Consider the following 14,535-nt stretch of genomic DNA (forward strand, 5'->3'; position numbering starts at 1 on the left):
TAGGCTTGGTGCATTGTGATGGATGTTTATACGGAGTTTCTGTGTATGACTGCATTGCATAGGTAAGCAGGTTGGTCCCTTGTGCCTGCCTATGCCGCTGATGCTAGCTCTTGAAATCAGGTCATTTGACATGCTATCTCATTGACATTGTTTGTATTATCACCTTAGGACCATCGTAAACTTGGTTAAAGACACACTGCTTTATTCAAGTTATAGTTGATGCACATGGAATGGTTTCCCTCAGGACTTGCATATGCCGAAAAGTTGAGTGGAGCCGACAGCATCATTGGTGCTAGTACCAGCAAGTTGATAGGTGTTTCATTTATTGCAGAGAGATGATATGATTCTGCTTCATAAATGGTTCTCTATCCATGAGAGTGGAGGAATTTTTTTTTTTGGATGAAATTTGATGCTTTTTTTTTTTTTGAGAGAGAAGTCAAGGTGAAAAAAGAGTGATTCATTTTGCCGGTGTTACAATGGTGCAAGAAATTTGGTATGTAGATGCATGTGGAGAAAGAGAGAGAGAGAGAGCGGGGTGACAAAAATAGGGACATGTTCTGCAGAGCCAGACAGAGAGAAAAGGCAGGGTGGAAACATAGGGATATGTTCTACTAATGTCACAATGGTATGTAAATGCATATTGGCAACATATACATGTGATGAGTGTAACATGTGAGAGAGAGAGAGAGAGAGAGAGAGAGAGGGGGGGGGGGGGGGGGGAGTTTGGGGCAGAAGGCAAGATGAGAAAATAGGGGTGGTGCAGGAAATTGTGTTGTATATGAACACATTTTGGCAGGCGTATATGCGATGAGTGCAACATGGAAGGCGCTTCGACTGTTCATTCTGACCCAAGCCTGTATTGCCGCCGCGCGCGCGCGGCCCTTGCATCATTGCATCTTCGCGCTCGGCCTGGTGCTCTTCGCAACGGGTACGGATCTCAAATTGCCTTCACTCAAATCTGACGGCGCGTGCCGCTGCACGACGGCCGTTGCCGTTGCCGTTGCCGTTTGGCTAACAGAAGCTCCCGGGCCCGCGTCGAGCTGGATAACATCTCTCCCTCTGTCTGGTTTGGTCCGCGCAACCAACCTTCTCGAATGGCGACGCTCGGCTTCAATTCCCCTGTAACCGAGACACCATAGCACCCATCATCTCCCGCGCGCTCGTCTCCCTCTCCAAGACCCTCTCCGTCCCGCCCTTTCCGTTCCCTTCCTCCAAGGCCGGAACATACATGCATCGGCTCCCCAATCCTGGCCCCAAAATCCATCTCCGAGAGCTCCGTCTTGCTGCCGGCCGCTGAGGAGGAGGAAGTATCAGGATTGGAAGAAGAGGATGGGAGGTGGACCCGCGTGCGGTACCTGGACGCGGCGGTGGAGGCCGGGAGCATTGGGGAGTGGGAGCTGGACTTCTGCTCCCGGCCCTTCCTGGACGAACGGGGGAAGAAGGGTTTGGGTGCTAGCAGTGGGTGACGGCACCCTCTCCGGCTCTCCCTGCAGTACACCCGCTTCTTCCCCAACAACGTCATCAGCAGCGTCACCCTCAGGGACATCGCATTCTTTCCAAGAGAAAGAAACATCCGGATGCTAATTATCGTAACCGGGACTTTCAGGGCTGTTCTTAGTCGCAGATGCAGACGATTATTAATTTCGAAAGCCTGTAATGAGCTGGGCATAAAGCCAGTTCCAAGTAGAGGGGTAAGCAACCTCCCTCCCTCCTTCCATCTCGCTTGCGCTCATTTCCTTCTTGGTGCTGTTACTGGTTACCATTTGCGTTTGGTCCATCTCTTTCTGCACGTGATTAGTAACGTAATTGATCATATTCGGGAAGAAGCGCCATGTTGCATGTTTTCTTTTCCACATGACAAGGATGCTTGGTGAAGCTATATTGCTATCTTAGAATTACGGCTGAACTTTAGAGGATGACGCTCCAGTAATCCATAGTTTGATACAACTGAAACAGAAAATGTGGAGTGGAGTTTTTGATGGAGATATTGTGGCCCCAATTGTATTTGATGGCCAAGACTTCTCGATCATAACCTTTAAACGACCACTTCTGCCAAAGCAGTAGTGAGGGCCAGACTGATTTATGAATCAGGATGTTGGGAACAAAGAGAGTCCAAGCACCCATAAACCAACCCATCGGGCGTAAGAGAATGGTAATAGGGAAATGCAGCACGTTTAGGAAATTGAAGGTTGTTTTTTCCCATTTTTGTTTATTCTTTTGACCTGCATTAATTTGAAAGCAGAATAAATAAATATGAAATAAATGAATTCATTTACTTATCCTCCTCAGGAAATGATTTATTCTTAACTTAAATAAAATAAATAATTTAAAAGATAAAAATTCTATTTTTGGCTAAAATAAAAAACTTCATTAAATACTTTTTATTTTCTCTTAGCCATTTTTTTCTCCCGATTTTTATATTGCTCGACTAAATTGCAACAAGAGGCCTTAAAGTTACTGACATACACTTCATGCAGGCATCTTGAAGGCTCGACTGCAGTACATTGCAACCCAGATCGAGGGTAGATATGAGAACAGTAGATTCCTTCATTTTCATTGTTACAAATATCCAAAAATAGAAGATCATTTCAAAGCTATCGTTACATGAGTTTTTGTACGGTAGAAAACAAGCACGACATATATACGTGTTCATATTATTCTTGTGCTTGCTTGTGTTGATTGATGCAGAGACATCATCGAACACGTAATAGAACTAACGAGGCAGTGAATGTATACGTCGATCGGCCAGGCGGGGCGGTGCGGTGCGGTGCTGCAAATGTCCTCTCGACTGTTGCTATCCTGTCTGTCTCTGTTTTATGAACTCAGGCTGCGGTTGAGCTATGATCAGCGGACGGGTTGAGGTGGTGATCCGCGGTAGGGCGCTTGTGGTGGGTTGAAGCATTAACCATTACTGCTGCTGGAGGTGGTTGTCGGCCCCACCACCGCCGCCGCCGCTGCCGAGGAGCTCGAGTTCCTTCTGGCGGAGGAGAAGCAGCATGCGCTCGTTCTCGAGGCGGAGGCTGTCGTTTTCGAGCTTCATCCGCTCCATCTCGCGCTCCTTGTTGGTGCTGAAGCGGAGCCATTTGAAGCGCTGGCGCTCCAGCTGCAGGGCCCGGCTATCGTACCCCACCCGCTGCTCCTCCAGCTCCGCCACCCTCCTCTTCAGCCACTGCCGCTGCTGCTGCTCCCCGCCTCCCGCCATCCCCATCAGCTCGCTCTTCAGCTGCTGAATCGATGTAGACATCGTGGATGGCGACGACAGGGAGAGCGAGAGCAGGGGAGAGCCCCCTGAGAACATCCTACGTGCCCTCTTTGCCCCTTCTGCCTTGCCTGGGTCCCCCACCAATCCCTTGCTGTCCTCGACCTCCTCCGGCTCCTCCAGCTTCCGCTGCTGCTGGTGGTGGCAGCCGCCGTGGTGAGACCGGTGCTTGCTTTTATGGTGGTAATCCGTCTCGTCCTCCTCATCTTCCTGTTCGTCATCGTCGTCGTCCTCCTCAGTGTCTACATCATCATCGTCGTCCTCGTCCTCATAAGTTTCCATGCCATCCTCCTCCACAGCCGTGGTTCCTCCCTTCCCCACGGACACTGCCGTCGGTGGGTGGTGCAAGCAGAGCTGCTGCTGATCCGCGTGCGGTGGAGGTGGCGGTTGCATCTGCGGAAGTGGCGCGGAAGCTACGTTTGCGGCGGCGCAGGAGGCGGCAGCGGTGGCGTTGTGGTAGGCGCACATCTCGCGGAAGAAGAGGTGCTTGGAATTGAGGAGCTTGCGGGCCTCCTCCTTGGCCTTGGGGGAGAGTTGGTCCAGGGTGTCGAGGAGGGCCTGGTTCTCCACCACCCGGCACGCCGTCCCCTTCCCTAGCAGGTCGTTCACCCGCTTGTACCGCTTGTTCAGGTCGTTGAACTTGTCCTCGCACTGCTGCGGCGACACGTAGAACCCCTTCTCCATCATCGCCCGCGACACCGACTTCCACTTCCCCTTCTTCTGCAGCAGCGCCGACGCCGAGGTCGCCGAAGCCGATGCCCCCGGCCCCTTCTTGCCCTTGGCCGCAGAGGAGGCGGAGGCGGCCGCGGCCGCGGCCGAGTGGGACTGCTGCGGCTCCCCCTCGGCACCAACCCCACCCACACCCCCGCCGTCATCCCCCACGCGGTAGACCACCGAAATGAGGAGCCGGACCATGCTGTCGGTCCACTTCATGCGCTGCCACGGAGAAGGCGTCGGCGACTGCGAGGACACCCGCCTCGCCCCGTCGCCCTCGTCCCCGGGTCCGGGCTGCTGCTCGTCTTCGGAGCTCAGCGTGGGCTGCTGCTTCCCCCTGGCGCCGTAGGGGCTGTAGGAAGAGGAGGCGTGCCTCATTGGGTGGTCGGCATCGATGCCGGAATGGGGGGGCTGGAACGGGAAGATGTGTTGCTGCTGCTGCTGCTGCTGGTGGTGGTGGTGCGGATGGAGGAACTGCTGCTGCTGGTGGTGCGGGTGTTGATGTTGATGCTGGTGCAGGGGCATCTCCAGCCCGAGCAATCCAGCGGAGCTCATGCTACTCGGCAGCATTCCCCCGGGCATGCCACCGCCCCCTTCCATGCTATGCCGCTCAACAAGCTTCCCTCCTCTACCAAACACGCAGGATGGATAGAACGGTGGGAGGGCCACACGGATTTACGGGCACCGAAACAAAACCAAGATCACTACGGCTACGACAGAGGTCGACTCTGCATGCCAGGACGATCAATTCGATCCCCGGGGCTGCTTGGAGCAAAAAAAAGAAGCAAGGAGGAGATGATAACAGGGGTAGAGCTGGAAATTGGGTGCTGTTTTTTTTTATCCTCCTCTTATCGCTCCCAGGATGGAGTTGTGGGTGCCGCCGGTATTGAGTTTGGTGGTAAGGGCACGAATAGGCGGTTTTGCAATCTTTCCAGCGATGACAATGGGGCCAGATGGTCTTCGTCGAACGGCCCCACTGACCACTTCTTGGATCCTGGTGCTCCCTAAACCTGCTGCTGCCCCCAAGATTGCCCATGGTTTTCCTCGTCGGCTGAGAGATTTAAAATTCATTTCAGAAAACAGGGTGATTGGCCGATGGATGGTGTTGACGCGTCCGGGTTTGGATACCATCCACAACTTTAAATGGTTGGATTAAAAATTTTATTAAAATTCATGAATTAAACTAATATAATCAGTAAAATTATAAAATTATAAATTAGACTAGGCTTATATTTATAAATTTCAAAATAATTTAGCATGAATCGGTCTAAATTTTATTTATATATATATATATAATTTGTGCCTATAAAATTCAGCCCGGCTCAATGGAAAACTATATTTAGATATTTATGAATATAAATTTAATTTAGTTTATAATGTTATAATTTTGCTAGGTTCAATCTATGAGTTTTATAAATTTTTGAGTTTAAAAATAATTTGTAAAATATTAAAAAATAATCTCTTATCTGACTGTCTTTTCTTTTTTTTATTTTTTTTTTTTGCGCCCTTTCGGCTTTCCAACTGTTGGGGGAATAAGGTTTTTCCCCCAAATGACACGAATGCCCCAAAGAAGCCGCACAATCGTCGACCCTGGAAGGCCGAAGTCGGCACCCGAACTCGGAACCTCCGACCTAAGAGAAACCCCAATGCCCGAGGCCTACTTTTGTCAGCCACCTACTACGGCTATACGTCTCCGAGGTCCGGCCAGAGACCGTACTATGACGCCCCTCCGGCATTTATTGCGCATGACCGCTGTGATCCTCCGGCACACTCCACAATAAATATGGATCTCCAGCTTACTCCACAATAAATATGGATCTCCGGCTTACTCCACAATGAATGCGGATCTCCGGCTTACTCCACAATAAATATGGATCTCCGGCTTACTCCACAATGAATGCGGATCTCCGGCTTACTCCACAATAAATGCGGATCTCCGGCTTACTCCACAATAAATGTGGATCTCCGGCTCACTCAACAATTAATGCACGTGACTCCTGTCATCTACGGACTCCCAGCTCTCCACGGCAAATAAGCCCAGCAGAGTCTAGTCAACTGTGATAAGTCTCTGATCTCGGCCATACCTCCGACACTGATGCAATAAATTCGCCTGGTAGCGTGCTAGTTCGGGTTGTACAACGCCCTCATCGCCGACATCAGTGCAATTATTCGCCTGACCAAGCGCCGACCTGAACGACATGCCGAGCCGTACTACGGCTTCGCCCCGTTACATCGCAGGTAAACCGACCCCCGGTCTATAAAAGGGGGTTGGAAAATCGATACTGAGGGGACGCACCGTTTACCTCTACTCTACACGATTTGCCCCCTCCCTGACTTGAGCGTCGGAGGGCCGGCGCCGGGAGACCCGGCCACCGGCTCGTGTGCAGGCACCCAGACGGAGGACGCCGCCCACTGTCGGATCGTCGCCCAGCCGCGGGAATCAGCCGCTCCTTCTCGCCGATCGCCCCAGACGGAGGACGCCGCCCGTCGACGAACCACCGCCCCGCCGTGAGTAACCACCTCCCGCTCCCTCTCCTCGACCGAAGATTGCCCCCGGGTCCAATTTCCAGCAACAGTTGGCGCTAGAGGAAGGGCCCGAGTTGTGGCCATGAAACTAAGGAGCAGAGGAGTCTCTGATACCTCCCGGCATCATGCTCCAAGCTCCGGGCGCTCAGTCCAGAATCCACCACCAAGACCTCCGGTAGATCAAGCTCCACAAGTCCAACCCGAGCACTTCGACGCGCTAGTGCAGCAAGTCCAAGCGCTAGCCATTGCAGCCCAAAGCCTGCAACAAGTGGAGGCTCCTCCTGTGCCGCCTCCACGGGTTCATGTTAAGCAGAGGAAGAAACTTTCTCCCGAGCTATCTCGAATCAGGCATGGCTCCCGCTACAACGACGTACGTGGGGGCAACTAGTGAGAAGTAGTAGCCCAAGTCTCACATCAACGAGTTGGAGGGAAAGAGAAATAAAAGCTGAGGTCTGGAGAAGGAGAGTTATGTACTCCCTCCTCATGGGTGTAAGTCCTTACGACGGCGCTCGTGACGTTGCTCTCCTTCAGAGCGTCGCCATCACCGAAGCCCCGGCCGTGCACAGACGGCTGCCGAGCTCATCCAGGCCGAGCTCATGCAGGCCGAGCCGAGCTCAGAAGGCCGAGCTCGTCATCCACATGCTGCAGCCACGACCTGCAGCAGTCTCATCCAGGCCGAGCTCATGCAGGCCGAGCTCAGAAGGCCGAGACCAGAAGGCTGCTAAGCTCATAAGCCCGAGCTCAGAAGCCCGAGTGCAGAACACCCCTCCCAGAAAATCGAGCCAAAGAAGGCCGGTGCTGAGCCAAGTCCTGAGGGACTTCGAAGCTCGAGAGCCATCAAAATATCTCCAAAAGGTACAGGATGCCACTTTGGCTTCAAATAATTTCAATATTTCATCTATTTTCAGGTCGGAGAATCCAAAAAACGACCTACGGGTATCCCTATCTCCAACGTCGCCCCGCTCCGAATAAGGGCGCACGATCGCCAACGAAATCCATCTCCTGCATGCATCTCCAATGATGCCCCGACTAAGTTCGGGATGCCCCGACTAAGTTCGGGATGCCCCGAGTGTCGACAGTGCGTGCCCAGACCCCTCGACACTTCGGGAAGACGGGGTAGTACCTTCGCGGCCCTCCGTGGCGCTCAACACCAACAACGGGGTAGTACCTTCGCGGCCCCCCGTAGCGCCTCCTCGACTAAGGTCGAGATGCCCCGAGTGTCGACAGTGCGTGCCCAGACCCCTCGACACTTCGGGAAGACGGGGTAGTACCTTCGCGGCCCTCCGTGGCGCTCAACACCAACAACGGGGTAGTACCTTCGCGGCCCCCCGTAGCGCCTCCTCGACTAAAATCGAAATGCCCCGAGTGTCGACAGCGCGTACCCAGACCCCTCGACACTTCGGGAAGACGGGGAAGTACCTTCGCGGCCCCCCGTGGCGCTCATCACCAACAACGGGGTAGTACCTTCGCGGCCCCCCGTAGCGCCTCCTCGACTAAGGTCGGGATGCCCCGAAGGTCGACCGTAGAGAACCAGACTCCCTCGACCTCGGGAAGCGTCGCAGGTCGACAATGCGTACCCAGACCCCTCGACCTGACGAACGATTCCTCGACCAAGGTCGGGATGCCCCGAGGGTCGACCGTAGAGAACCAGACTCCCTTGACCTCGGGAAGGCGCCGTGAGGGGTGGAAAGGGTGGCTCCACCTGGGGCGCCACGAAGTGGACCCCCAGGAGCGGTCGACGATCCCCGATCCCCGAAGCGAGCGATCCCTCGACTAAGGTCGAGATGCCCCGAGTGTCGACAGTGCGTGCCCAGACCCCTCGACACTTCGGGAAGACGGGGTAGTACCTTCGCGGCCCCCCGTGGCGCTCATCACCAACAACGGGGTAGTACCTTCGCGGTCCCCCGTAGCGCCCCCTCGACTAAGGTCGGGATACCCCGAGGATCGACCGTAGAGAACCAGACTCCCTCGACCTCGGGAAGCATCGCAGGTCGGTAGAGCGTGCCCAGACCCGCCGACCTGACGTATGATCCCTCGACTGAGGTCGGGATGCCCCGAGGGTCGACCGTAGAGAATCAGACTCCCTCGACTTCGGGAGGTACCACAGGTCAGCAAAGCGTCCGCGGACCCGCCGACCTGACACAAGACCCCTCGGCCAAAGTTGAGGTGCCCCGAGGTCCGACCACAGGGTCTCAAACTCCCTCGACCTCGCAAAGAGCTACAAATCAATAAAGCCTCCCCAAGCCCTCTCAACCTCGGCGGGTGCTGTCGGGTCCGTGAGAAGCCCGAGCCCCCTTAAAGTCAAAAATGACTCCGCAGGTCGACGAGGAAGGGAAGCAGCCTACTCCACCATGCGAAGCATAACTCTGAGAATGAAAGAGGTACATTCAACTGGACGCCCTCCTTGTCAAATTTTATTTACATATTGCTGAACGGAATCTTAATGTTGAAGCCTTATCTCGCCCCAAAGTCGGGCCTCTCTAACGGGTCGGCTTAGGATCGACCTCCTAATTACATTATGCATGCACCGTTCGTCAAGTCTCCGAAACTGGTACAGAGGATTTCATAAATTAGTGCCCGACTTGGCTCTTCGACGTAAACTCCTACGTCCGGCTAAAAAGTGGTCCCGGCCACGAATGCGCCAGCCAAACACGGGTACCAAGGCAATCTCTGGAAACCCCAGCCTTGCTCACCGAAGCCTCGGCAGAGTCCGAGAACAATAACTACGAAAACCTTCGGTAATAACCTGCCTATTGGCCCGCGCTCCCTCTGAGGAGTTTGGAGTTAAGTTCGGAGACCCGACTAAACTCCCCGATTAGCGGCACATACAGACCTAGTCCGGTCTTAGTTAAAGGGCTAAGGCCCGACCTCGACACCTTGGGACTTCCCTAAAGGCTAAACGCGATGACCTCCACGTCTCCCAAATCCGAGCTATAGGACTTAGGGAAATTTTCTAAAAAACTCAAGACTCGGAGCTCCTCTTCGTCGGGATGACTGGAACCCGAGAAGGCTAAGACGTAGCCCGGGAAGAAGGGCAACTTCGTTAAGCAGCCCGGAAATTAAAATGCAAAGCTAGGCCATCGAGGCTGTTCGCTAAGGCCCTGGCCTCGGTCACGACAACAGAGGGAAAGATGAACACGGAATGGCAAAAATACTTTTTCATTAACAAAGGGCCGGAAGGCCAATTACAAAATTGGAAGTCGGCCGCTCAAGGGCCGACCTCGGATACAATGAAAAAGAAAGAAAAATACGCTAAGTCCTAAGCGGCGGGAGCCACATCCGGGGGGTCGTCCGGCACATTGATGACCTCAAGACCTTCCTCCGGAACAGGCTCGGGGTCGGGAGCAGGAGCTTCGGGCACCACCTCCGGGACAGCGTCCGTCTCGGCCGCCAGAGCCACCTCCATGACACCGCCCCCGCTATAGTCGCCTCGAAAGACGTAGGGATATGGACCCCATCATTAATTCGCCGAACAAAGTAACCTCGAAACGCCCAAGGGCGCAGGTCCTACCACGAAAATTCCAAGAAACATGAGGGTGCGGACGAAGTTCGCCCCCCAACTTTAACGATGGACTTTACTTCCTACGTCCGAGCCCACAAGCCGCTCGAACTCGGAAGCCGGGGGGTAGTGTTGGGGGAATAAGGTTTTTCCCCCAAATGACACGAATGCCCCAAAGAAGCCGCACAATCGTCGACCCTGGAAGGCCGAAGTCGGCACCCGAACTCGGAACCTCCGACCTAAGAGAAACCCCAATGCCCGAGGCCTACTTTTGTCAGCCACCTACTACGGCTATACGTCTCCGAGGTCCGGCCAGAGACCGTACTATGACGCCCCTCCGGCATTTATTGCGCATGACCGCTGTGATCCTCCGGCACACTCCACAATAAATATGGATCTCCAGCTTACTCCACAATAAATATGGATCTCCGGCTTACTCCACAATGAATGCGGATCTCCGGCTTACTCCACAATGAATGCGGATCTCCGGCTTACTCCACAATAAATGCGGATCTCCGGCTTACTCCACAATAAATGTGGATCTCCGGCTCACTCAACAATTAATGCACGTGACTCCTGTCATCTACGGACTCCCAGCTCTCCACGGCAAATAAGCCCAGCAGAGTCTAGTCAACTGTGATAAGTCTCTGATCTCGGCCATACCTCCGACACTGATGCAATAAATTCGCCTGGTAGCGTGCTAGTTCGGGTTGTACAACGCCCTCATCGCCGACATCAGTGCAATTATTCGCCTGACCAAGCGCCGACCTGAACGACATGCCGAGCCGTACTACGGCTTCGCCTCGTTACATCGCAGGTAAACCGACCCCCGGTCTATAAAAGGGGGTTGGAAAATCGATACTGAGGGGACGCACCGTTTACCTCTACTCTACACGATTTGCCCCCTCCCTGACTTGAGCGTCGGAGGGCCGGCGCCGGGAGACCCGGCCACCGGCTCGTGTGCAGGCACCCAGACGGAGGACGCCGCCCACTGTCGGATCGTCGCCCAGCCGCGGGAATCAGCCGCTCCTTCTCGCCGATCGCCCCAGACGGAGGACGCCGCCCGTCGACGAACCACCGCCCCGCCGTGAGTAACCACCTCCCGCTCCCTCTCCTCGACCGAAGATTGCCCCCGGATCCAATTTCCAGCAACACCAACAAACATAAATAAAGTACTTTATGGCATGCAAACCGTAGCCTGACGGACCACGGAAACATGATCCACTGCACCACAACTAGTCAACGGAAACTATAGATAGCATATTCAGACCAGGATCACATCATCCCTTGGTATCACAAGACTTGGTCCGTATACTGGGTAAAAATTTTTAGATATTGAATCAAAATTCAAAGAAAGATATCCAGTTGGGCAAAGTTTTGCTAAAAACGCCGACCAATCATCGGGTTTCCATATTTTTGTATTTAATGATATTCAAATAAATCAGCAATGCTGCAAAGATAACAAATGCTTATACCAAAACAGCACCCACAATTTGCTGAGAAGCAGTTCGACCACCAACCTAGAGAAACAGCCACGAGCAGACCGGGTTTGCCCCTGACTCTGACTCCGGGGCTGACATATGCTCTATAACCTTTATTTGCAATTATTTAATAGCAGATAGGGATTATAGCTTTTTTTTTTTTTTTTTTTTTTTTTTTTTGCTAAGGCGGGCAATTCATACATAGCGGGTACGAATACACCCAATAGAGTCTGAATACAAAAGGTCCCGGAGTGCTCCGGGCATCTCTCTCTCCCCGGCCCATAAGGTACCTCCTGAGTGGCACGCTACATACGCAGCCACCCAGTCGGCCGCCCCATTGGCCTTCCGATACACATGCCTAGCCTGTAATGTGACACCCACCCTCGCCATCATCCAAATGTCGCGAAGTAAGGGGTGGGCACCGCCATGACTGCTCAGACCCCTACGGATCCAACTGATCACCGTAGCTGAATCACCCTCGAGAAGAATCGAGCTCGCATGGAGCACCCGCCGCACGTAGGACAGACCCATCCAGGCCGCTCGCAGCTCTACCCCTGGAACCGAAATGTCAAAAATCTGATGGCCCCCTGCTGCCAACACATCAGAACCTGGGCCCCTGACAATAAATCCGACCCCTCCCCTCCTGCCACCGTCCAAGACAGAGCCATCAAAATTGACCTTGAGGAAACTCGGGGGTGGGGGCTCCCAGGTAAAGAATACCCTGTGCGGAGCTGCCGAAGCAATGTGGGAGCCCCAGGTGTCCCGAGCTATCAAAGGTCTATGAGCAGACTCGACCTGGATAATCTCATCCGCTTGGGCATAGGCCCGCTCCATCACAAAACGCTGGGATAGCCGCCGCTCCCCAAACACCCGGGCGTTCCTGGCCAGCCATATCTGATATGCTGTACAGGACGCCCTGATGGCCAATCTCCGCATCTGGGGAACACCGGCCCACTGCCGAACTACCTCCAAGAAGATAACCCTCCCACTCCAGGTGTCCTCCAGGATCTCAGTCATACTCCAGACACCTCTCGCCCTCACACAGTGAAATAGTACATGATCCACCGACTCGGCCACCCCACACTCCAGACATAAGGGGGACAGGCTCATACCACGTCTACTCAAAACTGAGCATGTCGGTAATCGCTCCCAGGCCACCTTCCAGAGGAAGAGAGCAACCCTCTGGTGTAGTCCAAACCTCCACACCCAACCACAGTCTAGGCCCGGCTGTAAACCCAACTGAAGAACTCGGGAAACCTCGCCAATCCCAACACTGGCTCGACAGGTAGTGCTCCAAACTCTGACATCTGGGCCTGCGAATCCCGGAAGGGGGATCGCCCGTACCCGCTCCGCCAGATGCTCCCCAAACAACTGGCCCAGCCTATCGCCATCCCACACCGCCTCCCCCGGCCTGAGCAAATCGGAAACCCGAAGTCCTGCCCCGGCCTCAACACTGATCGTCGTCGGCCATAGTCTGAAAGGCAGTGCATCCACCCATGGGTCCGCCAACACGTCGATGCTCTGTCCGTCACCGATCAGCCACCTCGTATGCGCCAGAGCCATAGGCACATACCTCCCAATCTCTCGCCACATGAAGGATCTCCTCCGAGGAGCTATCACCAGCCCCTCGGGTCCCGCTCGGCCATACCTGGCAATCATGACCTGGCTCCAATGACCGTGCTGCTCCAAAACAAACTGTACCGCCCTCCGAGCCAGAAGAGCCTCGCGTCGTACTAGTAGTGACTGCACTCCCAGCCCACCCTCACGCAGTGGCTGGCAGACTCTCTCCCAAGCTAGCAGGTGTATCCCGTGCCCCCCCCATAGGAGCCCCAAAGAAAACTCCGCATAAGTCGCTCTATCCTCTCCAACACGGTCTTCGGCACCGCTGTGTGTGCCATCAGATAAATAGGCATAGAGCATAGAACTGACCTGATCAATGTCAATCTCCCCATCATAGACAGCGACGATGCCCGCCACCCCTCAAGTCTGCTCCGCACCCTCTCCAATAAGATAGAGCACTCTGCCACCCGTAGTCTCCTCCCTGTGATAGGAACCCCTAGGTAGACCAGGGTCCCTATCTGCTCCTGCATCCCTAGAATCATCCTGATCTCCCGTCGCACCCTCCCCTCAGTGCTGGGACTGAAGAAAATAGCGGACTTTTGTAAATTGACCCTCTGTCCGGACATGGCACAATACTCTGTCAGCACTCCCTGAAGGGCTCTGGCATCCGCCACCCCCGCTCTGGCGAGTAAGAGGCAGTCATCTGCGAACAACAAATGAGAAATAGGTCGGGCACCCGGGGCTGGACTATAAGGTACCAGCTCCCGGTTCCCATAAGCAGCATGCAAAGCGCGAGAAAGCACATCAGAGCAGATGATAAATAAGAACGGGGATAGAGGACATCCCTGGCGAAGACCCATAGTGGCACGGAAGAAGGGCGATGGCGTGCCATTGATCAAAATGGAGAAGCTAGGCCCCTGCACGCATCCTAGGATCCAGTCAATCCACACCTGGTGGAAGCCAAAGCTCAGTAATGCCCGTCGTAGAAAGTCCCACCGGATCCGGTCATAGGCTCGCTCCATATCTAATTTCACTGCCATCAGACATCGTCTCCTCGGAGCTCGCTGCAGATCCCCCATCATCTCCTGAGCAAGCAGAATGTTGTCCGAAATACTCCTCCCCCCACAAAGGCACCCTGCTCCTGACTGATGATCATAGGCATCAAATGCTTCATTCTCCCCACCATGATTCTCGCCACCACCTTGTACAAGGTAGTGCACAAACTAATAGGTCTGTAGTGGCTCGGCTCCGAAGCGTCCGGACGCTTCGGTATCAATGTAATGAACGTGGCCTTCCAATCATCTGCCATCCTCGCTCGGCTGAAGTAAAGCTGCACTGCCTCCACCACTGCCCTCCGAATAATGCACCAATACCTGCGAAAGAAGAAGGGTGGAAAGCCATCCGGCCCGGGGGCCTTATCCTCTGCAAGACTCCAAACCGCCTCCTGCACCTCTATCTCTGACACTGGCCGAACCAAAGCTAAATTCTCTGCCTCC

The 14,535-nt window shown here is 54.2% G+C and overlaps 1 protein-coding gene across 1 annotated transcript; it reads right to left on the minus strand.

Annotated features, from left to right (window-relative positions):
- Positions 1-2,500: 2,500 nt before the first annotated feature.
- Positions 2,501-5,158, minus strand: LOC103697736 (la-related protein Larp4B-like). Its single transcript, XM_008779659.4, has one exon. It carries the CDS (start codon positions 4,571-4,573, stop codon positions 2,909-2,911), a length of 1,665 nt encoding a protein of 554 aa, XP_008777881.1. The 5' UTR covers positions 4,574-5,158; the 3' UTR covers positions 2,501-2,908.
- Between the last annotated feature and the right edge of the window lie 9,377 nt (positions 5,159-14,535).

Source organism: Phoenix dactylifera, chromosome 14, assembly GCF_009389715.1.
Source record: "Phoenix dactylifera cultivar Barhee BC4 chromosome 14, palm_55x_up_171113_PBpolish2nd_filt_p, whole genome shotgun sequence".
Taxonomy (NCBI): domain Eukaryota; kingdom Viridiplantae; phylum Streptophyta; class Magnoliopsida; order Arecales; family Arecaceae; genus Phoenix; species Phoenix dactylifera.